The 23,573-nt window shown below is 51.6% G+C and overlaps 2 protein-coding genes across 7 annotated transcripts in view; both read left to right on the forward strand.

Annotated features, from left to right (window-relative positions):
• Positions 1 to 6,686, forward strand: part of SEZ6 (seizure related 6 homolog) — a gene marked incomplete at both ends in the record, with an annotated part of 43,885 nt that extends 37,199 nt beyond the window's left edge. Inside the window, 12 exons of one of the 4 annotated variants that reach the window (XM_082679222.1) lie at positions 2,028 to 2,196; positions 2,329 to 2,495; positions 3,073 to 3,267; positions 3,501 to 3,639; positions 3,751 to 3,947; positions 4,545 to 4,739; positions 5,122 to 5,313; positions 5,400 to 5,597; positions 5,876 to 5,914; positions 6,162 to 6,279; positions 6,364 to 6,466; positions 6,657 to 6,686. In XM_082679222.1, the coding sequence (XP_082535348.1) occupies positions 2,028 to 2,196; positions 2,329 to 2,495; positions 3,073 to 3,267; positions 3,501 to 3,639; positions 3,751 to 3,947; positions 4,545 to 4,739; positions 5,122 to 5,313; positions 5,400 to 5,597; positions 5,876 to 5,914; positions 6,162 to 6,279; positions 6,364 to 6,466; positions 6,657 to 6,686 (1,742 nt within the window). Of the gene's footprint in view, positions 1 to 2,027; positions 2,197 to 2,328; positions 2,496 to 3,072; positions 3,268 to 3,500; positions 3,640 to 3,750; positions 3,948 to 4,544; positions 4,740 to 5,121; positions 5,314 to 5,399; positions 5,598 to 5,875; positions 5,915 to 6,161; positions 6,280 to 6,363; positions 6,467 to 6,592 lie in introns of all 4 variants that reach the window. The other 3 variants (XM_082679220.1, XM_082679221.1, XM_082679223.1) reach the window with 3 other exon arrangements.
• A 4,961-nt stretch (positions 6,687 to 11,647) lies between these two features.
• Positions 11,648 to 23,573, forward strand: part of PHF12 (PHD finger protein 12) — a gene marked incomplete at its 5' end in the record, with an annotated part of 39,734 nt that continues 27,808 nt past the window's right edge. For 2 of the 3 annotated variants that reach the window (XR_014298346.1, XM_082679417.1), the window contains 2 exons: positions 11,648 to 11,840; positions 12,489 to 12,670. Coding sequence is in view for 2 of the 3 variants with exons in the window: in XM_082679417.1 (XP_082535543.1) it covers positions 11,775 to 11,840; positions 12,489 to 12,670 (248 nt within the window). Of the gene's footprint in view, positions 11,841 to 12,368; positions 12,671 to 23,573 lie in introns of those variants that run through there. The other variant, XM_082679416.1, reaches the window with a different exon arrangement.

The following is a 23,573-nucleotide window of genomic DNA, read 5'->3' on the forward strand; positions in this document are numbered from 1 at the left end:
GGGAGCATTTAGGGACACAGAAAACAGCCAGGTTTGGCTGAGGCCTGAGACATGTGGAGGGGGCAGTGGGAGGGCCTTGAATGTCAGGCCAAGACACTGGGTGGGGAGCTGTTGAAATTTTGTGAGATGGGGAGGGAGGGGCTCAGAACTATTCCTCAGGAGAGACAGCCGGGTGGTGTCTGGAGGCTAGGCAGCCAGCCAGGCAAGACGGTTTGAACTTAGACAATGACTTCGGGAATGAAGAGGAGGGAAGTGTTTCCAGAGTCACTGATGAGGGAATGGGGGGAAGGAGGAGACTCCCAGGTTCTGGCCCTGGGTGATCAGGGAGTCTGAGATTGCTGCCAGTGGAGTGGGACTTGTTGGCAGAAGGGAGATGGAATGTTTAGTTTGCAGTGTGAAAGGCAGCTTGGGTTTTTGATACTTATTTCATTCTATAAACTCTTTCTAGGTGCCAGGTACAAGCAGAGGTGAATAAGCCAGACACGGGCTCTGCCCTCAAGGAGCTCTCTGTCTGGTGGGAAGACTGGAAAGCAGCTCAGGAAGTTCAGTGCAGATGGAGCTGTGATGGGGGGAACTCAGGGCACAGTGGGGATCCAAGGGAAGGAGAGCGTCTCCAAAATGAGGAAGGAGACAAGGAAAGCTTCCCAAGGAGAAGGCAGGGAAGGATGACAGGCATGTTAGGGTCAGGGAAGTGGAGTGGATTCCTGGAACAGCACCTGCAAAGATGCGGAGGCACGAAGCAGCACACTGTCGTGAGGACATGGTGAGGTGCACCTGAAGAAGCGGGTGTACGGGGAAGGGCTGACGCTGAGTCAAGAGAGAGTGGTTTATAAAGGGCTTGAACACCCTCTTGAGGCTGGACTTTATCCTGAGGGTAATAGGGAGCCACTGAGGAATTTAAGTGGAGGATGGGGCATGATCAGATTTGAAGGGCAGTTCCATTCTGAGACCAAGCAGAAAGGTGAGTCTGCCCCCTCTGCAAAGAAGCAGAGAAGAAACTCACCACAACTCCTTCCCCGGAAGCTTTATTAGGTTAAAATATTCTGCAGTCTTGAACACTTGGAGACAAAGGCACCGGGTCTTGGCCACGGCAGCCTGGTCTCTGAGAGCTGGTCCAGAGCTGCGTGTCCAGGAGAGGAAAGCGCTGCCTGAAACCAGCCACACTCCTGTTGCCTGAGACCCCTTCTCTGGCCCCATCTAACTGCCAGGAGCCCGTGGCCAAGTAACTCAGCAGCCCTCAATGATGGGGATGGGAGAGCTGATAAGCCTCTGCTTAGGAAGAGAGGACGGTCCCAGGCCAGAGGGACCACTGCTGGAAAGGCCCTAAGGGGTCAGCCCAGAAATGACAGTGGTAGTGATGCTGTTTCAGACAGCATTCAAGACCATCGCCTGGCTAGCAATGCCTGCTAAGGGCACAAGAATTGGAGGTGGACGGCATGCATACCAGGTGTTTGTCATCCCTGATCTAGTCCCACTCTCTTTTTTAATATCCATTCACTCATTTTATTCAACAAACATTGAATACCAACTCTGTGCCTGGCCTGAAAAGACTTGGTCCCTGCCCAAGGGGGCCTACGTAAGGGACATATCCAATAATAACTGGTTTAAGAAAGTGACATGAGGTAGAGACAGCAGATATACCCAAGAAGGTTGGATATACCCTGCAGCAGATATACCCTGGTAAGGGGTATTAATAAAGTTCACCTGGGCAGGGGAAATCAGGGATGGCCTCCCAGAGGAGTCAGCAGAGAGGGTAAGTGACTTACCCAGGGCCACACGGCTAGGCAATGGAAGATCTACCTTAGTCAAGGGAGTTGCACATGAAGAATAACAGAGGTGTGAAAGGTTAGGAGGTCGGCTGCCTGGAGCAGGGTCACAGGGGCAAAGGATTGACCTTCAGGGCCATGAAAGCAAGCTCCCTGCTGGCCCGTGCAGAAGGTACAGAGCTGGGATGGGCAGAGAGGCTTGTTAGGCTGTCTAGGATCCCACTGGCCAGCCCAGCCCACCGTCCCACCCCTGTCTCACAGCTTCCTGCGGTGGAGTGATCCGCAATGCCACCACGGGCCGTATCGTCTCTCCTGGCTTCCCGGGCAACTACAGCATCAACCTCACCTGCCACTGGCTGCTTGAGGCTCCCGAGGGCCAGCGGCTGCACCTGCACTTTGAGAAGGTTTCCCTGGCAGAGGATGACGACAGGTGAGGGGGTATCCTGGTGGGATAGCAGTGCCTGGCCTGGTAATACCCTGCTGGAGGGATGGTACCCAAGCCTGGGGCCTCACCCCACTCGACTCAGCGACCAGCCACGCAGCTGCCGCTCTCCTGGCCCAGGCTCATCATCCGCAATGGGGACAATGTGGAAGCCCCCCCGGTGTATGATTCCTATGAGGTGGAGTACCTGCCCATTGAGGGCCTGCTCAGCTCCGGCCGACACTTCTTTGTGGAGCTCAGTACTGACAGCAGTGGTGCGGCTGCAGGCATGGCCCTGCGCTATGAGGGTGAGTCTGCTGGGACCTAACTGGGGGTGGGGGTCTTGAGCCTGGGGTCTCTTCTCACACCCTCCCCCTCTGCCTCCATTCCATTATCACGCCTTCCAACTCAGCCCTTGCTCACCTGCCACCCAGGTCCCCTCTCCCTACCCCTCTCCTGAAGTCCAGGATTCTACTCCATCTTTTCAGGAGACCCCTGCCTGGACCCAGGACCTCTGGTCCAAGAGAATGAATTCTCTAGAGTTTGAAGAACAAAAATGGCCCCAACCCTTAGGGAAGGAGAATTGCTACAAGAGACATCCTAGCACCACTCATGCATGCATGTGTTCATTATTCAAAAAACATTTATTGAGCACCTTCTGTGTACTAAGCACAAACTAGGCACTGGGAACACAATGGTAATCAAGATGACCTCCTGAGCACAATCGGGACGGATGCTCTGGGCTGTCCCTGCCCTCTGCTCCAAATCTCAGACATACATCTGCAGTCAGGAAGAGAAAGGCCTTGGGGAGGGAAGTAGGCGGACAACTGCCCCCTGTGTTTGCTCCAGTCGAGGCTGAGCTGGGCTGGGCCCTGTGGTTTGCAGCCTTCCAGCAAGGCCATTGCTATGAGCCCTTTGTCAAATACGGCAACTTCAGCAGCAGCGCACCCTCCTACCCTGTGGGTACCACCGTGGAGTTCAGCTGCGACCCTGGCTACACCCTGGAGCAGGGCTCCATCATCATTGAGTGCGTTGACCCTCATGACCCCCAATGGAACGAGACAGAGCCTGCTTGCCGAGGTCAGTAGACACCAGTAGATGGGCCTGCCAGGGCAGGGAGCAGGGTGGGCACCAGGGAGCCAGCCACAGGGCCTGGGACCACAGGGGCCCTCTGACATGTGTGATTCAAGCTTCCCCCTGAGGAGGAGGTGGGGGGCTCCAAGCAGTGGGTAGGCACTCCTGTGGGCCGGTGGCAGCTCCAGGACATGGCACTGGGGGGAACGCGGAGGGGATGCGCCTCCTCTGCTTTCCAGCTGTGTGCAGTGGGGAGATCACAGACTCGGCCGGCGTGGTGCTCTCCCCCAACTGGCCAGAGCCCTACGGCCGTGGGCAGGACTGCATCTGGGGCGTGCATGTGGAGGAAGACAAGCGCATCATGCTGGACGTCCGAGTGTGAGTGCCCACTGGGCTTGGCCAAGCTACCTCCTGAGCTCTGGGGACATCTGTCACCCAGCCCGTCCTGGGGTCCCCGGGCCCACCCTTCCTGACAGTCCTCCTCCACAGGCTGCGCATAGGCCCTGGTGACGTGCTTACCTTCTACGATGGGGATGACCTGACAGCCCGGGTCCTGGGCCAGTACTCTGGGCCCCGTGGCCACTTCAAGCTCTTTACCTCCATGGCTGACGTCACCATACAGTTCCAGTCAGACCCCGGGGCCTCAGTGCTGGGCTACCAGCAGGGCTTTGTCATCCACTTCTTTGGTGAGCTTGCCCCTGCCCCACCCTGCTGCCTGGGGGAAAAGGGACGCCAGGATGCAGACCCTGAACCATGGCAAGTCAGAGAGTCCAGGGCAATGAGGAGCCTGAGTGCTCTTATCTGATGAGGGAAAGCTGGGAAACTCCAGGTATCACCTTCGGGAAGCTAGTCTTGTTCTCCATCTTCCCTGAGGGCCCAGTGAGAGGAAGCAAGGCTCCGCTGCAGCAGGAGGGATTTGGGTAGACAGCAGGAGGAACCTCATAACAGAAATAGGGAACTGAGGAGAGGTGTTCGTTTCTACCTCTCTAACAATCTTTGACAGAAATGACAATTTTCCCCACCCTACCCAATCCCTGAGGAATTGGCCAACGTGCTTCTGGAAGTAAGGCCAAAGCTTAGGTGACAACCCTGGAATCTAGGAGACACAATGATGCCAGGGACAGGCAAGGAGGGGCCCTTGAGCAGGAAGGCATGAATCGCTGAGCCTGCCTAGGCCAGGCTAGGCCCAGGACAAACTGGCAGGAGCCGGAGTGCCCTCAGGGTCAGGGAGGCTAGCACAGTCCCTTTGGTGCTGCTGACGGCCTGCCTCTTGCTGCCCCCAGAGGTGCCCCGTAATGACACGTGTCCGGAGCTGCCTGAGATCCCCAATGGCTGGAAGAGCCCGTCGCAGCCTGAGCTGGTACATGGCACTGTCGTCACTTACCAGTGCTATCCTGGCTACCAGGTGGTGGGATCCAGTGTCCTCATGTGCCAGTGGGACCTAACCTGGAGTGAGGACCTGCCCTCCTGCCAGAGGGGTGAGTGTACCTGTTCCCCATATTCTCCCCAGTGCAACCTACAAGCCTCTCTCCTGGATTCTGACCCAGACTCCAGCCATTATTAACTGGTATTCATAGCCTCAATTTCCTCATCTGTGAAATGGGATAATACTTTCTCATAGGGTCATCCGCCAAGTACTCCGAGTATTTCGTTCCTGGTATATGGCCAATCAGTATTTGTTGACTCTGATGGATGGGAAGGGGCGAATGAGGAGATACACCAGCAAAAGGGTAGGGGCAAATAAACAGGGGTGGAGCCGTATGCCATGAAGATGTTGGCTGATTTGGAACAAAGCCAGCGTGGACTGGCTTTTGCTGAGTTCTACTTGGGCTACTTCCCCCCCTCGCCCCCCACCCTTAGTGACTTCCTGCCATGACCCTGGGGATGTGGAGCACAGCCGACGCCTCATATCTAGCCCCAAGTTTCCCGTGGGGGCCACCGTGCAGTACATCTGTGACCAGGGTTTTGTGCTGACGGGGAGTGCCATCCTCACCTGCCATGACCGCCAAGCCAGCAGCCCCAAGTGGAGCGACCGGCCCCCCAAATGTCTCCGTAAGTCTCAAATGAGGAGGAGGGGAAGATGCTGCCTCTGGAGGCTAGGGGCCTGGCACCCTCACTGGGCTCTGCCTGCTTTGCAGTGGAACATCTCAAGCCGTGCCATGGCCTCAGCGCCCCCGAGAATGGTGCCCGCAGTCCTGAGAAGCAGCTGCACCCAGCGGGGGCTACTATCCACTTCTCATGTGCCCCTGGCTACGTGCTGAAGGGCCAGGCCAGCATTAAGTGTGTGCCCGGACACCCCTCACATTGGAGTGACCCCCCACCCATCTGTAGGGCTGGTGAGTGCCCTGCCACCCCCGGAACCTCTGCCTGGCCCATAGGGCTGCTCTGGCAAAGATGTCAAGTGCTGAGAACCAGAACCCCCTGCCCATGCCCCCTTCCTGTTATTCTTGGTCTCCCCAGTCTCTGCCAGATCCTTCTGACCTGGTGACACCAAGACAGATTCTGGGATGGGCTCTCCTTGGACAAATCCTTCCCATGATCAGCCCACTCCCTACCTTAGTGGTTTGGTTCTTTGGGCTCATCCACTGCCCTTGGCCCTCCCCTCTTGTTCCAGCCTCTCTGGATGGCTTCTACAGCGGCCGCAGCCTGGATGGTGAGCCCCCAACCTTGAGGGCCAGGGAAATAATCTCCCTGCCCCTAGTTCTCACAGCTCCCAGGCCATGGGTTCTCTGAGGAGGGAGGGCAGAGAAAGAGAGAGAGAGGTCTGGGACTAGCGGGGCAAAAAGCTCCTTCCCTGCCCCCAGCCAGCTAGAGGGAGCTGGTGGCTGGATGTCCCTGGGCAGAGGTGAGGGGATATGGGACCCAGGCCTCTGCCCCAATCCCATCCTCTGTGCTTTCAGTTGCCAAGGCGCCTGCTGCCTCCAGCACCCTGGATGCTGCTCACATCGCAGCTGCCATCTTCTTGCCGCTGGTGGCAATGGCGCTCTTGGTGGGAGGTGTGTACCTCTACTTCTCCAGGTGAGTCTGGCTTCCCTTCCTGCCCTGCACCCCTGACTCACTCCTTCCCAGCACTCCTGACTCACAGGCTTCTCTGCCACACAGGCTCCAGGGGAAAAGCCCCCTGCAGCTGCCCCGCACACGACCCCGCCCTTATGACCGCATCACCGTGGAGTCAGCATTTGACAATCCGACTTACGAGACTGGAGTAAGTACCCATACCAGGCTTGACACCCTAATCAGGACCCAATCCTATGCTCCCTTGGGCAGGTACCCCTAAGGGTCCTGCCAAGCCCTCTCTCTTTCCCTTTCCCTTTCCCTTTCCCTTGGGAAGGTGGATTATGGACTGACGAACCTTTTACAAGTTTCCAACTCCCAGCAGTCTCTTTCCTTTGCAGGAGACGAGAGAATATGAAGTCTCCATCTAGGTGGGGCAGCCTGGGCAAGCTGGCTCAGCCCTGCCTCACAGCCCAGCAGCAGAGCTCCCAGCTTCCTGCTGTCCCTCCACCTCCTGTACATACCACCTGGGAAGAGATGCCACCAATCCCTCAAAAAGTTGTGCTCTTCCCGCCTGCAATGCCCGCCAGGGCCTATTTTCTTGGTACCACTGCCCACTTAGGGCCCTTCCTTGGGTCCAAGTCAGGGGCATCTGCCTCTAGGCAGAACACAGCTGGGGCACAGGCATCAAGAACCAGCATTCTCCTGACTCTCTTTCGTGCCCTGGACCTCCAGCCTGGAATTCACAGGCAGAGCGGGAGCGCCTCTCTCCACGTGACCGCCATCCAGCCCTGGCATGTAGCGCCCTGCAGCAGGGTTAACTTGACGGTGGCGGAAACTGTGCCAGGGTGCTCCTCACAGGGCCATCACCAGTGGCCAAAACTGCTCTCAGCAGTGACCTCTGGGTAGTCCTGACATGCTGACATCAGCCCCCTCGGGGGGGGGGGTCTCTAGTCTTTCTCTAAGGCCCTGGGAATGGTCAGTTCTGCCTTCTATCCCTTTCTGGGGGAGGCAATAATTCTAAGGCATCCTAAAGGGTTTAGGGACTATACCCCAAGCTCAGGTTGGGCTTCCCTAGGCCACACCACTCATGCTCCACACCAAAGCAGGACACCCCACTGCTCCCCTGGCAGCCCTGCACCCTGAAGAGAGGGAGACCTTCCCCTGATGTCAGTCTGGCTGTTAAAAACATCCTCTTTCCCACTAGCCCCTCCCCCAACCCCAGCCCCCTGTCAGGCTTCCCTCCTGGCCACTGCGTTTTGGGATAAGGGGAGTGGGCAGGCATATTCTGGAGAGGAGCAGAGGTCAAAGGGTCCAGGAATTTGGCATGGAACAGGGGGTCAGAGCGTCCCAGGGAGAGGCCCAGAAGCTGGCTGCAGGCCACTTTGTACATGTAATGTATTATACGGCGTCTGGGCTCCAGCCAGAGAACAATCTTCTATTTCTGTTGTTTCCTTATTAAAATGGTGTTTTTGAAAAAAAAAAAACAAGCAATGGCCTGGTGGATGGTATTTTCTTGGAGGGAAGGAAGGTGGGAGATAAATGGGATGTGGACTTTAGGACCAGAAGGCATGCTGGACCTACCAACTGATCATCTCCAGATTTTATCAAAAACCAGTCATGGGAATTCCCTGGTGGTCCAGCGGTTGGGACACAGCACTTTCAATGTGGTGGCCTGGGTTCAATCCCTGGTCAGGGAACTAAGACCTTGCAGCAGCAAGCTGTGTGGCGCAGCCAAAAAATATACAACAACAACAACAGAAAAAACACAGTCACGTGCCAGTGCTTCAGGGACTACTGTCCCAACAAGGTCAGTGCAACAGATGGCATGTGAAATGAGAGGTCCCAATTGCTAGTGCCACAGGGGTATGGGAGCCCAGGAACTCAAATGCTTATCAATCCCAATGCTTCATTTCCTCCTCTTTGCTAGGTCCAGAACTGCAGGCTGGCACATTCCCAAGCCTCTCCTTTGAGCCACTGTATTGCTGAAAAAGCCCAGGAAGCCTGATGCCTCTCTTCTTTCGCTTCCTTCCAGCTAGCAAGGCTTAGGAAATTGGAATAGGAATCAGAGACTGAACCCCTGAACATGAGGCTCTAGTCTGTTTTGTCCTCAGAGAACATCCAGACTGTGAGGCGCAGAGGCAATGCAGCGTAGGGGCCTGGCTCCTATTTTTTTTTTTTTTTTGTGGTACGTGCGCCTCTCACTGTTGTGGCCTCTCCCGTTGCAGAGCACAGGCTCCGGATGCGCAGGCTCAGTGGCCATGGCTCACGGGCCTAGCCGCTCCGCAGCATGTGGGATCTTCCCGGACTGGGGCACGAACCCATGTCCCCTGCATCAGCAGGCGGACTCTCAACCACTGCGCCACCAGGGAAGCCCCTGGCTCCTATTTTAACAAAAGCTGTATCCATGGACTCCAGAAAGAGGTGACTGAAGCGGATGTGCTTAGGTTTGCCACGTTTGGTCCCTCCTAGCCTCTATGCCCCTTCCCTATGGCCCCCAGAACCTCCTGAGATGTGTTTAGCCAGCCTTGGTCCCCATGATACATCCATGCTTAGAGGTATGCTCTGCATGGCTGCTCTCCAGAGTAAGAGCAAGAGGGAGGCAACAGGGAGTTAAGGGCACTCAGAAGCCAGATGACACAAACTCTCTGACGGAAATAGTAGCAGTAACCAGAAATTCTACAGTCATCCACCAGGGAGGTCTTGACCACTCACGGCTGCCCACCTCCTGGTTCTACCACAAGCCACCTTGAAGGATGGAGAGGCTCCAGTCTATGCAGGATGCAGTGCCTAAATTAGCCACAAGAGGTCACTTCCGAAGGCATCTGTAACCCACCTGCTCTCTCTCCTCAATCCCCCTGGAACAGCCAGGGCTGGAGCTCTCCAAGGTGGCACCAACTACTGGCCCCACTGGGCTGACCTCATCCTCCAAGTTCTGAGGGGAAGGTTTGTGGAGTGATTAGTTCCCCTGGCACTTGTCAACAGAGCCAAGTATTATTTCCCTCTTTAGCCTATTAATGCCTATGTCTGTTCTCAACAGCAATGATGGTGTTGATCAAAGCAAAGCCTGGCTCTTTGGACATGTGCCAATGGCTTACTTTTCTGCCCCATAATACCTTCAGGCTGACACATCAACACAGCTGGGCCCTGAGCAGTGGGAAGGACGCCAGTGGGAGAGGGCACATGATGTATCCATTTCTGAGGGTCTGTGGCATGAAATACAGCCTAAGAAGAGATGAGGTCCGCCCACTTCCATACTTCTAGCTCAGCCCTCCTCTCTCTGAGGGCCACATCTCTGGCCCATAGCCACTAAGATTTCTTGTTTGCTGAGGCTGGTAGAGGGCAGAGAGGGCCGATCTACATGATATACTCCCCTGCTTGATCAATAAGGCCCAGGACTTTATCGTTCTTCCCAGGCAACAACAGGATCATTAGGAAAGTCAGAAAAACGGAAACCTAAGTCCACACACCGACATCCCCACCCTATCCAATCATCCTCCTTACTCTCCCCAAAAAAGCAGCAACTCCTCGCAGGCAGTTAGACAGTATCCTAGCCTGGGAATCAAGAAAGCTGTTTCATTCCTAGTTCTGCCATAAATTCACTATGTGAACGAGGCAAATCACTGCTCTTCTTTGTGCATCTGGAAGTGAGGAGATTAAGAGATGGTTTTTAAGCCCTTTCCAGTTTTAGGCTTCTGAGAATGCTAAGTACACCTTAACATCAAAAGTGAGCCAGGACACAGCTACCTGGTAACAACGCCAACTAAACGCCTAGTGTCAGGCACAATGATGCCACTCCCTTCTCCACCGCTTCATCTACAGTCAGGCAGAGATAACTGGCAGCCTCTGAAGATGGTACCAAGGGCAGGGGCGGGCGCCGTGGAGAGCGTGAAGCCCCGCCCAGAATTCGAGGTGAGGCCTTTCAGACTACAAATCCCAGCATGCAGCACGGCAGCTCTGAAAAGTATCTTTCCGGCAGGCAAATCACTCTTCCCCGAGTCTATGTTACCGTCCACTGCATCGCATGCACACGGAACTACGGCCCCCATAACCCACCAGCGCCATCGCGATTCTTGCTCCCAGGATGCAATGCGCTCTCGTTCGCCCTTTGGACCCTTTGCGCATTGCAAACTGGGAGTTGAAGTCCACTGTAGGCAGGTAGCTGGGCGTTGTCAGCATTACAAACTCTTCGCTTTGGGCTTCCTCTTGGAAAGCCATTCTCAGGGACAGTGATCAAGAGACGGTAGTGACGGGCAGGTTGACCTCTCCTTTCATCACCATGAAAGGCAGGAATGCTCAGGCTAAAATTTACTGCTGGGAGCGGGAGGGAAGAGGGAACAGTAGCCATCCAACCCGACACCAAAAGCATCGTTTTCCGTCGCGATGGCTTTTCTTTTCTCTTTACCAATATGGCGCCTGGTCCAGCCACACCTGACGCTGGAACCAGAGTCCAGTACAACATCCCTAGAAGTACTTGCTGTCACCGACAGCCTACCAGCTCTAGCCAACACCACACTTTGCTCCTTTCTGTTCATGCCTGAGGGCACCAAGGACACGGTGGTTTATATCCCACTACCAAAATGGCGAAAGGAGAAGCATTCTTGTTAGGGCCTGCAGGTGACAATACGCCTGCGCGGAGCCGGCTGTGTTGCTGTGGGGCGGGAGGGGAGCATCCTCAATACGCCTGCGCGGGAACAGAGTAGTCTTGGTCTATACTCAAACACCAATGGATGAAGAATCCCCATGTTCCTGCGGCTGCGCCGTGACCCTTAGGCGCTCTCCCAGGCGCCTGCGCGAGACCTCAAGTCCCGCCCTTTTCTCTCAGTACGCTGGCGCAGGGCAGAAAGGCGGGGCTTCGGCTCTCCAGACGAATGCCAGCGCGGCTGCGCGCTGGGGGGTACCCCCTCACTGCGGCTGCGCGGGAGCCCGGCCGCCGGCTGTCACTGCGGTTGCGCGCGGCGAGCGGCGATCCCGGGGCGCCTGCGCGGGTGGCTTTGCGGGCGCTCGCGGTAAGTTTGCGCCAAGTGCGCGGCAGCCGGGACGCAGACGGCGGCGGCGGCGAGAGGCGGAGCCCGGGGACCACCCCCCATCACCCTCCCCGCAGTCACCTCACGTACCACAACCTCACCTAACCTCTCACCCCCACTGCGATCCCCCCAACCCCGGGATGGCAGCGCCCGCCAGCTTTCCCGGCCGGACCAGCGGTCGCCAGCACCGGCTTTAGCCTGTGGGACTAGGCCCCGCCGAGGCCTGACTCCCGGAGCCGGGACCCACCGTGCAGCCAGACGCCGGGCCGGGGCTGAGGGGCCGCTCCCCCCTCACGGCCCGTGGGGAGGACGCTGCCGTCCCGGGGACTGGGGGCCGGGGGGTGGGGGGGGTGCCAGGGCGAGGAAGTCGGGACCCGTGTTTGGAAAAAAGAAGGGGGGCCGGGGTCAGGAGCACCCCCTCCCCCCGTTTCCCCCCTCCCCCCGGGGTTGGGGGGGCCGGAGCAGAGAGCGCCCAGCCCGGGAGGTGGATGAATGTGGGAGAAAATGGAGACCAAGACGATCGTGTACGACTTGGACACGTCGGGGGGGCTGATGGAGGTAAGAGTGGCCCTCCTCATCCCCTTCCCCCAGCGCCGGGAGGGAACCTCCGCCCTCCGCCCCACAAAGCCGGCCCTGAGCTCGCAGCGCAAGAGGGCCGGGGGACGGGGGGGCTCTTCCTCACCCAGACTCTCCCTCCCATCTTTGCAACTCGGGGGGTTACGCTCAGCCGCCGAGGACGTTTGCAGCAGTTTCACCTACCCGCCGCCCTCGATTCGCTCTCCCGAGGCGCCAACCCACTCCATCTCGTTGCACCGGCGGGCCTCCCCACCCCCTTCTTGTCGGCCCCTTTGTGCTTCCCCCAGCACGTCCGGGTACTGGGCTTCAGGCCTCTCCCGAGCCTGGCTTTGGAGTCCCCCACTGTCCATACAAGGAAGTGGCGAGAAGGGAACCGCGCACCCTCTCCCCATCCCCCTACTCTGATCCTCCCCATTTGGAAGAAGCCGTTCTCGTTGTTGTGCTGCAGGAACGCGGTTAGGTTGGGCTCCCCCTGGTTCCGGGGGCTGAGAGGTTCTGGGAGCAGGCTGGATGGGAGGAAGAAGGACAAAAGGGGGGAGAGGGGTGGGTGACGGAGAAGCCGCGCCGGGGGGGCGACGGACCGCCCGGGACCTCCGGGTGTGCACACACGCCATTTGTATGTGTGTGCAGCAAATCCAAGCTCTGCTGGCTCCCCCCAAGACGGACGAGGCAGAAAAGCGGAGTCGGAAGCCTGAGAAGGAGCCCCGGCGAAGCGGCAGGGCCACCAACCACGACAGCTGCGATAGCTGCAAAGAAGGTGGGGATCTCCTGTGCTGTGACCACTGCCCGGCCGCCTTCCATCTCCAGTGCTGGTAAGGTCTGGGGACCCCTCCGGAGCCCCTTGGCGGACCCTTCTCGGAACATTCCTTCACCCGGCCTACCCCTGGCTGCCGAAATAACGGGCGCTTGCAGCCGCTAGCTTTCTGCAGCCGCTGGGGCCAGCGCCTCCCCGCCCCCAGGTGCTGCCCGGATCCGGCCGTTTGGGGGGGGAGGAGCAGCTGTGGGTCCGGACCCCGAGGTGGGGGTTGGGAGGGGTGAGGAGAGCCCCATCTGGGATTGGAAGTCGCTGAGGAGCCGGGACGGAGCCGGTGGGGCACGGCCGACGGTGGCGGGGAGGAAGGGGAGGAGCTCCGGGCCCTGCGCCGCTCGCCTCCCCGCGCGCCTGCCGCCCTCGGGCTCCTGCCTGGCTGGGCTGTCCTCGCGGTGGGTGCGCGGAGCCCTCGGCGGCCGGAGCTGCCCTGGTCCAGACCCGCGGGACCCGGCGCCCGGGCGCTCCCGGCTGTGGAAGAAATCATGGAGGGTGTCTCTCGAGTCCGCCTCTTCTCTCTGCCTCTCTGTTTACAATATGGCGACCTGCCTTTAAATTATATTTTTATTCTCAGCGCCATTTTGGCTGCATATATGATTTGCAAACGTCTCCCGGGGAACGGTGGGGGTTGCCTCGGGGTCCTTTCTGCGGAAGCTCCTCGGGGGCCGGGGCTGGGATCTTGCCGCTTTAGTCCCCTTTCTCTGCCGCCGCTTGCCCCCTGTTGCCTGTCGGAGCTGCCTCCCTCTTCCCTCCCCGCCCCGCGCTGCCGCCTCTTGGGAAATCGGGCCGGGTTAGACAATTAAAATTGCCATTGGGCGCCGATTTCACTTCTCCGCTCGGGATCGGCGAACCCTTCGCTGCAGAATCCTTTGCTGTCGGGGTTAGGATTGTGTGTGGTGGCCCCGCGAGGGCATTTTTAAGGACCGGAGCAAAAAAGCTGTGCGCTTTCCCCCCACCCCCCCACCACCCCCGCGACGCTTACTGAACGCGAGGGGAGGGGAGAGACCGAAGAGGGAGGGAGGGACCAGGGTTGGTCGCCCGCTGCTTGATCCTCCTCTGCAGCTCAGCCCAGAACAATCCGGCCAAGAAGAGTTTAAACTCCAGGTTCTGCCTGGAGAAATCACCTCTGCCCTCCACAAAAATCCCACATCTGCGCCGGGACCCCGATTGCATCTTGTTCTGATGGGTCTTGTTCTGTTCAGCAACAGTTGACTGAGGCAGGCGTTTATGAGAGGAGATGGCTGGAGAGAGCGGGAAGGAGAGGGGCTGTTCTGTTTGTTCCCACCCGTTTTTGATGTTGCCTTTTTTAGCCCTCTGTTTAAAAAAAAAAAAAAAAAAGTGAGGTTTTCCTTAAGCTCTCTACACAGTTCCATTCACATTCTGTTTCTCGGTTGGTGGAGTAGTGCCCACTGTATATTTGTACTAATTGCAGGTTTTGGAACACTTATTAGACAGATGACTGATACTGGGCAAATTAAGTCTGTAGTCAGAAGTTTTGTAGGAAGCTCCCATTACCATTCCCAAGATTCCTTTGCCCAGGAGAGCACCCTATCTTGGCTTGTAATGTTGCAGGGACAAAAATGATTATCCTGGAGGAAGCTTTGCCAATGGCTTTAAAATTTTTATTGTGAAGTGACTAATACCAGCAGTAAGGTTCTGTGGTTTTTAACCTTTGCTTCCTGTTGGTATAAGGTGTAATCCACCTGGGGAAAAAAATCTCCTGTCAAGTTTCCTGTGCTGTTCTTGAGCACAGAAGAGATTTGTACCTGGATGTGTTGTGTTGCTCTGGTTGAGAATTAAACTTGAGCTGATTTTTTTTTATTGCGCTTGTTTGATACATACTAAGACTGAATTGTAGACTTCTTGATTTAAAATGTGGGTTAATGTTTTACCTGTAGAATGAAGTTACCGTTAACCAAGAATGGTGATTCCCATACTGAGTGAGAATTTTGTAAGCTCTTTATTATTGTTTGTTTAATAAAGCTGAAATTGTTTATTAGAAACTTCAGGCATAGAAAAAGTGTGCTGTTTTGCCTGAGATTGGGCTTTCGAACTATAAAACCTAACCCCTGAATCTTTGAATTTGATGAGTTCAAGTCTTGTCAAATTGTAACAATTAACAGTTCTACTTTAGCTGGTAGGAGAGAGGAGGGGTTTCTAGCTGTTAGTGAGATTCAGACTGTGCATTTCATTGACTACTTTTTTTTTAAGACCATGAATGGGAACTGGTAATCAGAGCTTTGCGAATCCTAGTAAATGAGGCAGAGCTTGTTTCACATCTCCAGTTCCCTCTTTGAAGATGCCAGGACTGAATGTACCATTGACTTATCTGAGTAGTTATATAAATCACAAAACGTTGCAGATATTGGTACAAAGGCAGGAACCCTTCTTTCAAGTGAGGGTTACCCCACTTTCCTGCCTCCTACCCCACACTCTTCTAGCCCAAGTGAAGTATTTCATTAACCATCTCAACCCAAGTAGTTAGGTCAAGCACTTAATGGTGTCAGAAAATTTTGATTCCTGGGTGTGCTCATGGTAATTTGTCCCGTTATTGTTTATTTGTGTCATGTGGGAGTGAGGTTAGGAGGTGTGACTATATTTTCTCTTCCTTCCCTTTTTAACTAAGACTGGATTATTTAGGTAAGCATAGTAATGATAATTTTCCTTATGTACAGAATGTTCAAAAGTGAAGGTGGCGTTTTACAAACCCTGTAGGTCATAATTGCAGTGCTGCTGTGGGTCTCCATTCAAAATTCTGTGAGACAAGTCCTCTTTCAGTCTCTGGTGGCCTTGCCAGCTTGCCTCCCAGTGAACAGCATCTAGTAAAATGCTCCCGAAGTGATTCTAGGCAAGCTTTACCTCCTGGGCTTAGTGACATGGCCATAACCACAGGGGATTTTTCCTAAGATAATCTACTGGAGGAAATGACTGGTCACATAAGCTGTATTAATTGTCTTGTCTTATCTCAGGGGCCAGGGCTCTGTATGAGGAACAGTCCTTTCTTCCCAGTTAGACTGGGAGCCTTATTTCTGGGTTTTCTCTGATGATCTGGGTGAGGGAATGAATTGTCCTGTGCTCAGTACCATGAACTCATTGAAGAATTAAACTTGAGGAGCTGATGTCTTCATATTTGTTTAAGTGATAGTATAATCATTTTATCCAAGTTTAACTGGTTTATCAATTATTCAGAGTGGGGTTAGGGGTTACTAAACCTGCTCCTAGAGAATTAGGAAGAGATGTTTTTAAGTGTTCCCTGGGGAACCTTACCTTTATCATAATTGTCGTGCAATAAGTTGAGCTTTCCGAAAATACTGATCTCCATGGACTGGTCTCTAAAAATTGGCCTTAAAAAAAAAAAAAAAATTAGACTAACTGGTGGAGCTCTGGTTGCCGCCGACCCATCTTTCTGTTTGAGATGGATAGGATTGTTCTCACTGAGAAAGTGAATACCATAGGCATCGGTAATGGGGCTGACTGGAACCTGGATGGTTTCCTCTGATTGCATTTTGCTCCAAACAGTCTGAGGGACCAGAACGGTCTGGTTGAGAAGTGCATCTACCTCAGCAGACCTCAGCATGGTCGCTTCCCGTCAGACAGATTTCTGTAGCATTTGCCTCCGCATGTTATATTTGGAATTGTTGGCCGGCTTTCCTCTCTCTGGTGTTGGCAGCATGATCCAAAATGAGGTTTTCGAAGAATGAGAGTAAAAAGGTCTCTGTGCACAGGCAAAACTAAGCTCAGCTTGGAGTTTTGCATATTTAATTTTCAGTGAGTCATAACAAGAAAGGTTTCACACACACAGTAGAAAACTGCCTTGCAGAAAATCTATACTGTTTGAACTTTTAAGGAGGTGATTTTTCTGATTTTGTTGTGTTTATTAGCTCGTCATTAGGATAGTATCAGGCAAGTGGTGAATTAAAATACATTTGTTTTAACATTATCTTATACATCTTTTGTTTCTGACATTCCAAGTGCTTGGAAGCCTGGCACTGAAGAACTGGAGGTGACAGCATCTGGACTCCCTCCCTTCACTCTGCCCCCTCAATAGTAAAATAACTCAACAATAAACAAACCTAATTTGGTTTTGTGTGTATTTTATTTATTTTTGCATTTGCTGTGTTGTGTTGGAATCTGGGTGTGTAGTATTGTTTTTAAATGGTCCACTCAAACAGGAGGGGTCTAGTAACATTTAACTTTAACTCAATTTCACATGCATGCTTCGTCAAATTAATGTGGGGCTCCGGGACCAATTTTTATGAAATGAGTACTTTAGTTCAAAGATAAGGGATAATCGCTGTTTAAAAATATAAGACTGGGGCTTCCCTGGTGGCGCAGTGGTTGAGAGTCTGCCTGCCGATGCAGGGGACACGGGTTCGTGCCCCGGTCTGGGAAGATCCCATGTGCCGCGGAGCGGCTGGGCCAGTGAGCCATGGCCACTGAGCCTGCGCGTCCGGAGCCTGTGCTCCGCAGCGGGAGAGGCCACAACAGTGAGAGGCCCGCGTACCGCTAAAAAAAAAAAAAAAAAAAAAATATAAGACTAATACTTGGTATGAGTTGTTTACTCAAAAAATGTTTGTGACCCAGATGGCTTTGGTTGAGAAAGGAAGCGTCAGAAATATTAAAACCAGAAGGAGAGGTAATACTTCTCAGAGGTAACAGTTTTTGTGTAATTTAAGGCAAGTACTTAGTGGTACTGTTGTAGGAAATTTTTCATTTCGGGCTTGTCCCAAAATTAATTACCATACTCAGTGAAAGGTAGAATGCAGTTATAATCTCATCCATCTCCTGCTGTTCCTTAAGGCTCTCAAAGTACTTTACAGATGGGCTCCACTAGTACATTAGTGCTGTTTGGGGCCTTTGTAAATGAGTTGTGTGGTTTTTTACATGTTTAAATGTGCAAAAGCCATATTTAGGTACAGCCTTCATTTTAATCTGGAGATGAGATTCATGTTGGTCTTTTTAAAATTCTTAATCAAGTATGTTTCCAAGAGATTGTTTTTTTTTTTTTTTTTTTTTTTTTTTTGCGGTACGCGGGCCTCTCACTGTTGTGGCCTCTCCGGTTGCGGAGCACAGGCTCCGGACGCACAGGCTCAGCGGCCATGGTTCACGGGCCCAGCCCCTCCGGGGCATGTGGGATCCTCCCGGACCGGGGCACTAACTCGTGTCCCCTGCATTGGCAGGCGAACTCTCAACCACTGCGCCACCAGGGAAGCCCCAAGAGAATTTTTTTAAAGCCAAATCATAAAGACAAATAAATTACCTGATTTGAACTGAAAAGGAATTCAAATTGTCACTACTGTGTGTTGAATGAAACACTGTTTTTTATTAAGCTCTGAGTGAAAGTACAAGTGTTACTCAAAAGGGCTCAGTGAGTTTTCCAGTTTCATCCTTCTAGCATTTGTTGGTGCTTCATTCCTTTTTATGGCTGAATACTATTCTGTGTATGGCTATACCATATTTTTGTAGTCCATTCATCAGTCGATGGATATTTGGGTTGTTTCTTCTTTTTGCTATTGTGAATAATCATGCTGTGAATACTTGTGTGCAAGTTTTTTTGTGGATATCTGTTTTCATTTCTCTTAGGTATATACCCAGGAGTGAAATCACTGGGTCATATGGTAACTCTTACATTTAACCGATGAAGAACTGCCAGACTATTTTCCAAAGTGGCTGCATCATTTTACATTCCCACCAGCAGTGTATGAGCATTCCAGTTTCTCCACATCCTTTCCAATACTTGCTATTACCTGTCTTCTTGATTAAAGCCATCCTATGGCTATGAAGTGCTATCTCATTGTGGTTTTGATTTGCATTTGCCTGGTGGCTAACGATACTGAACATCTTTTCATGTGCTTCTTGGCCATTTGTATATTTTCTTGGAGAAATGTCTATTCAGATCTTTGTCCAATTTTTATCAGCTTATTTGGTTTTTTATTATTGAGTTGTAAAAGTTCTCTATATATTCTAGATACAAGTCCCTTGTCAGATATATGATTTGCAAGTCTTTTCTCCCATTCTGTGGGTTGTCTTTTCACTTCCCCTATCTTTTTATTTTTAAATTTTTAGTCTTACCTAGAAAAAGATGGTTGATTTAAGTACACTTAAATGTCTATGCCTATATTGTCTATGTAATGACAGTAAGTAAAGGATTTTTTCTGTGAACTCAGTCAAGATGATGTGTCTCAGTGGAGGGAACCTTATGATGATTTGGTATGTTGCTATTTCAGCTTTTCTGGGTGACCCCTCTTAGCAAAGAAGTCTAAGGCTGGAAGTTACCCTAGAGGAAGTATAAAAAATCCACCACCTGCCCTAAGGCAGGATGCTCACCTGGCTCCCACCAGCCACAATAGAAAATTTCTGTGTATAGGCACTTCTCATACTTGGAGGCCCCTGGTTCCTGGTTTAAGGAGGAAGATTTTAATCACCTCAGTTTGATTGGTAACTGCTTGGGGTGGAAATAACTACAGATCAGTTAATGAGCTTTTGATCTCGGTGAACAAGAACAAAAAGTTGTTCGAACAGTGCAGTGAACTCACCTATTTATACGTGTCTTTATGTAAGTCCAGATAACAGTAAATAGGGAGGCGGCATGCAGAGAATATTTGCTTGAAGGTTTTATATAGCTTATAAAAAGAAACCGTCTGCTTTGATGCTCCTTAGAAATGCAGGTGTCCTGCTTCTTAACAGAAATGGGTATATTTTTTCTTCTACAAGTGATATGGCGATAGAAAATAGATGAAGCTGAATGTTGTTTGCTTTGAGTTATGAGTAGAATACTGAAATCCATCTCTGAACTTTCTTGTCCCACCCCCAGCGCATACACAACAGTTCCTTGGGTGTGTAGTTAAGCAGACCAATCTGGTGGAAAATTCTGGTTGAGGTTATGTTGGCATTTACTATGATAATGCAGCACAGGCACCTGGAAATGCATTCTTGTTTTCTGGGGTTTTTTTGTTTGTTTTTGTTTTTTATCTTTGGCTGTACTGGGTGTTCATTGCAACACGCAGGCTCTTCGTTGTGGGCTCAGTAGTTGCAGCCTGAGGGCTTAGTTGCCACGTGGCATGTGGGATCCCAGTTCCCCGACCAGGGATTGAACCCATGTCCCCTGCATTGGAAGACGGATTCTTAACCACTGGACCACCAAGGAAGTCCCTGCATTTTTGTTTTAAGGTGCCAGAGTTTTAAGTCACCAGAGCAGGAAAAAAAAAAAAGTTTGTTTTCCCACCTCCACTGTGCTCTTCCTTTGACTTAAAGTCCCCAGGGAGTACAACATGGCCAGCTGCATTGCCATTCAATGAGTGACACTTATAAGAGCACCTCTGCATAATGCTAGCCTCCCAAGAGACAGGACAGGAGTACAGCTGTCCCCCTGCCAGTTTCCTGAAAGAGGAGGACATTGTATTCAGTGCAAGTCCTAGACCAAATTTCAGAAAGGCACTTTGGTGTTGCAGATTTGTCACCATGCCCAGGACGCATGCACAGGTCGCTCGCTGACTGCTTTTCCCATGACTCAACAACAGTTAAGAATAAGAAGGTGACTCTTTTTTCTGCCTGCCACTTACAGATATCAAAATCCTCATCCTTTAAGCCTTTAATTATTTCTAAATCTAGTCTCAGCAAATAAGAATAAAGACGAAGTTTTGTGTGAGAGGCAAAAGACACTGAGGGGTATAATGGGCACTGACAAAAGAAGAAACTATTGATTGGACCCATCAGTAAAAAGGAACTTGGCTGTTACATACAGCTGTTGCTGAATTCACAATAAGCAAATTCCAAGTACACCTTGCAGATAGATGAAATTTTCTAAATAAAGAAAAACTTGACTCACTCATTCAAAGAACTACTCCTTTCCCTTTTGCAATCCTGTACTAAATGTTCATTAAACTACTTGAAAGCCAGAGACTGACCCATTTCCTCTGCTCTTTGCTGCGTAATACTTAGTGGTATTACAAATGAGAGACGTGCAAAGATAAACACTGGTTGGGGAACAGAAATGATGTCTGGGTTCTTCGAAGTGGGTGGTACCTTTGTTAACACAAACACATGGTGACTATTCCTTTCTCCCTAATTACGTTTGCTTTTCTGTATGTTAGTAGCTTTGGTGTTTAATCTTTGCCCTTCCCCTGTTTTCTGACAAATTGTACAGGGTATCTCCCAGGAAATGTTTCCCGGTCTTGAAAGGACAAAAGACTTAGTAACAGCAGGGTGGGGGAGGCAGGTGGCGGGGACTCAGTGCCTGAACCTAGCGTTAGTCTTTCCCACTGATTTGGGCTCTGCGTGAGGCTCTTTTTGAAATAAGCTCAAGTGAGCAGTGAGAGGACTCTCTGTGGGGTTTGAGCTTAACTGTAGCCCAAAGACATCACTTTACCTCCAGGCCAGGCAGGGGTGGGGGTACCTCTCAGAATTACTAGCAACGTTGAATTCTAGGGTGGAAACCTGTTTGTAGCAGCACGAGCACATTTATAGTCTTTTATCCAGCTGTGATCCTCAGACGGTTGTTGGATATTTTTTCCTCCTGTCTGCATTTGTACAAAGAACAGAGCAGAGAAGCTAATGAAGTGCACGGAACTTTGAGTGAGTTTAGAAAAGTCTCTGCATTACAAAACTGGGCAATGTGGAGCTACTCCTGTTCTTTCCACCAGCCATGGGCTCCTGTGATGAGCTGTGAGCTTTTTAATTCCCATGTTCACTGAACCCTCAGGTAGAGTTCTACTGATTCTTTTTTTTTTTTTTTTTTGGCTGCGTTGCATCTTCCTTGCTGTGCACGGGCTTTCTCTAGTTGCGGCGAGCAGGGGCTACTCTTCGTTGTGGTGCACAGGCTTCTCATTGCGGTGGCTTCTCTTGCTACAGAGCATGGGATCTAGGTGCACGGGCTTCAGTAGTTGCAACACGTGGGCTCAGTAGTTGTGGCTCATGGGCACACGGGTTTAGTTGCTCTGCGGCATGTGGGATCTTCCCGGATCAGAGCTCGAACCCGTGTCCCCTGCATTGGCAGGCGGATTCTTAACAACTGTGCCACCAGAGAAGCCCCTCTACTGCTTCTTGGTTTTAACAAAGCTCTGGAAACATTAGAGGGAAACTCTATGGTGAACTTTTTCCATTAACAATCATCAATTATTGGTCAAAATACATTGTGAAGATTATACTACATAAATCTCATTAAATGTGTCTAAACCTGTAACTTTTCATAGTTCTATACATGGGTTGGCTATATTTAACTTTCCTTGATCTTGCCATTTTTTTGAAAGAGCGTCTTAAATGTAGGGAGAACTATGTCACTAATTTTGACCTTTATTGAGAAACACTGTTTTGCTTTATTATCTTTGTTTTGCTTTATCCCTCCTTGGTAGTCCTCTTGGTTTTGCCTGGCATAGATGACACTTAGCCATTCTAACTCAAAGCAATTCTGACGCCTGATTCCATGATATCAGACATCTTTGACTTCAGGCTGCAGTTTGTGGTGTTGTAGGAAGCTGTATAGTAAGAAAAGTGCCTGCAGGTTATTTAAGTTACGGGAAAGAGCTCATGTGCAAGGCTTGTATGCTTGCTGTATACAAGCTTTCCACAAATCTTACCATTTGTGTGCACACATTCAGGCCCTTAGGGTGACTGTTCTTTGGTTAGGGACCATCTGAGAGAAAAGTGGGCCGAAGGGAAAAATCATGGCACTCTGTCTCTGACAAGTATGTTCAACTCCTAAATAGGTCACCAGGGGTATAACTGGAAGGCTTCAGAAGCCCAAGTCCGCACTTAGCTGTGGCATCAAACCACGACAGCACAGTTTGACAGCGTGCCCAGGAGATTACTTCAGTCATGCAGGGTGGGGAGCTTTGAGGTTTCTGAGTAAAATTGGGGGAGGGGCAAGGGTAAGGGTAAAAGAAGAGGGGAATAAGCCCTGTGCTGTTTTGGCCCCAATAGTAGCATTATTCTTTAATTTTTTTAAATTTTTGTTTGCATTGGGTCTTCATTGCTGCACATAGGCTTTCTCTAGTTGCAGCGAGCGGGGGCTGCTCTTACTTGCGATGTGCGGGCTTCTCATTGCAGTGGCTTCTCTTGTTGTGGAGCACGGGCTCTAGGCACGCAGGCTTCAGTAGTTGTGGCACACGGGCTTAGTTGTTCCGCGGCATGTGGGATCTTCCTGGGCCAGGGCTCGAACCCGTGTCCCTTGCACTGGCAGGCGGATTCTTTTTTTTTTTTCTTTTTTAAAAATTTTATTTATTTATTTTTGGCTGCATTGGGTCTTCGTTGCTGTGCACAGGCTTTCTCTACTTGCAGCGAGGGGGGCTACTCTTGGCTGCAGTGCACGGGCTTCTCATTGCGGTGGCTTCTCTTGTTGCGGAGCATGGGCTCCAGGCGTGCAGGCTTCAGTAGTTGTGGCACGCGGGCTCAGTAGTTGTGGCTCGCGGGCTCCAGAGCGCAGGCTCAGTAGCTGTGGCGCACGGGCTTAGTTGCTCCGCGACATGTAGGATCCTCCCGGACCAGGGCTCGAACCCGTGTCCCCTGCATTGGCAGGCAGATTCTCAACCACTGCGTGGCAGGAGGATTCTTAACCACTCCGCCACCAGGAAAGTCCCAGTAACATTATTCGTCCTCCTTCATTTTTTTTTTTAGAAGACCCTGTCAGAGGAGAGTAAATGAAGCAGAAATCCTCCTTAGGGAAAAGCAGCTGAGCCTTGGGTAGAAACCCGCTCTACATTTAGTTGGATTTCAAATATTCTCCCTAGGATGTTATTATTTTTAGTTTTCCCAGCCTTTATAGAATTTTAGGTCCAATATCTGTAAGGTGTGAACTGGTCCAGATTCCCTGAGCTGTGTCTACAAGAAGAGTGTAGCCTCTTTCCTTATTCTTGATAGTCCCACTAAAATTTGACCACGGAACAGTACCCAGTTTTCCATACCTTTGAGAC

The sequence above is a fragment of the Grampus griseus genome, assembly GCF_964374135.1.
Source record: "Grampus griseus genome assembly, chromosome: 20".
In the NCBI taxonomy this organism is placed as follows: Eukaryota; Metazoa; Chordata; class Mammalia; order Artiodactyla; family Delphinidae; genus Grampus; species Grampus griseus.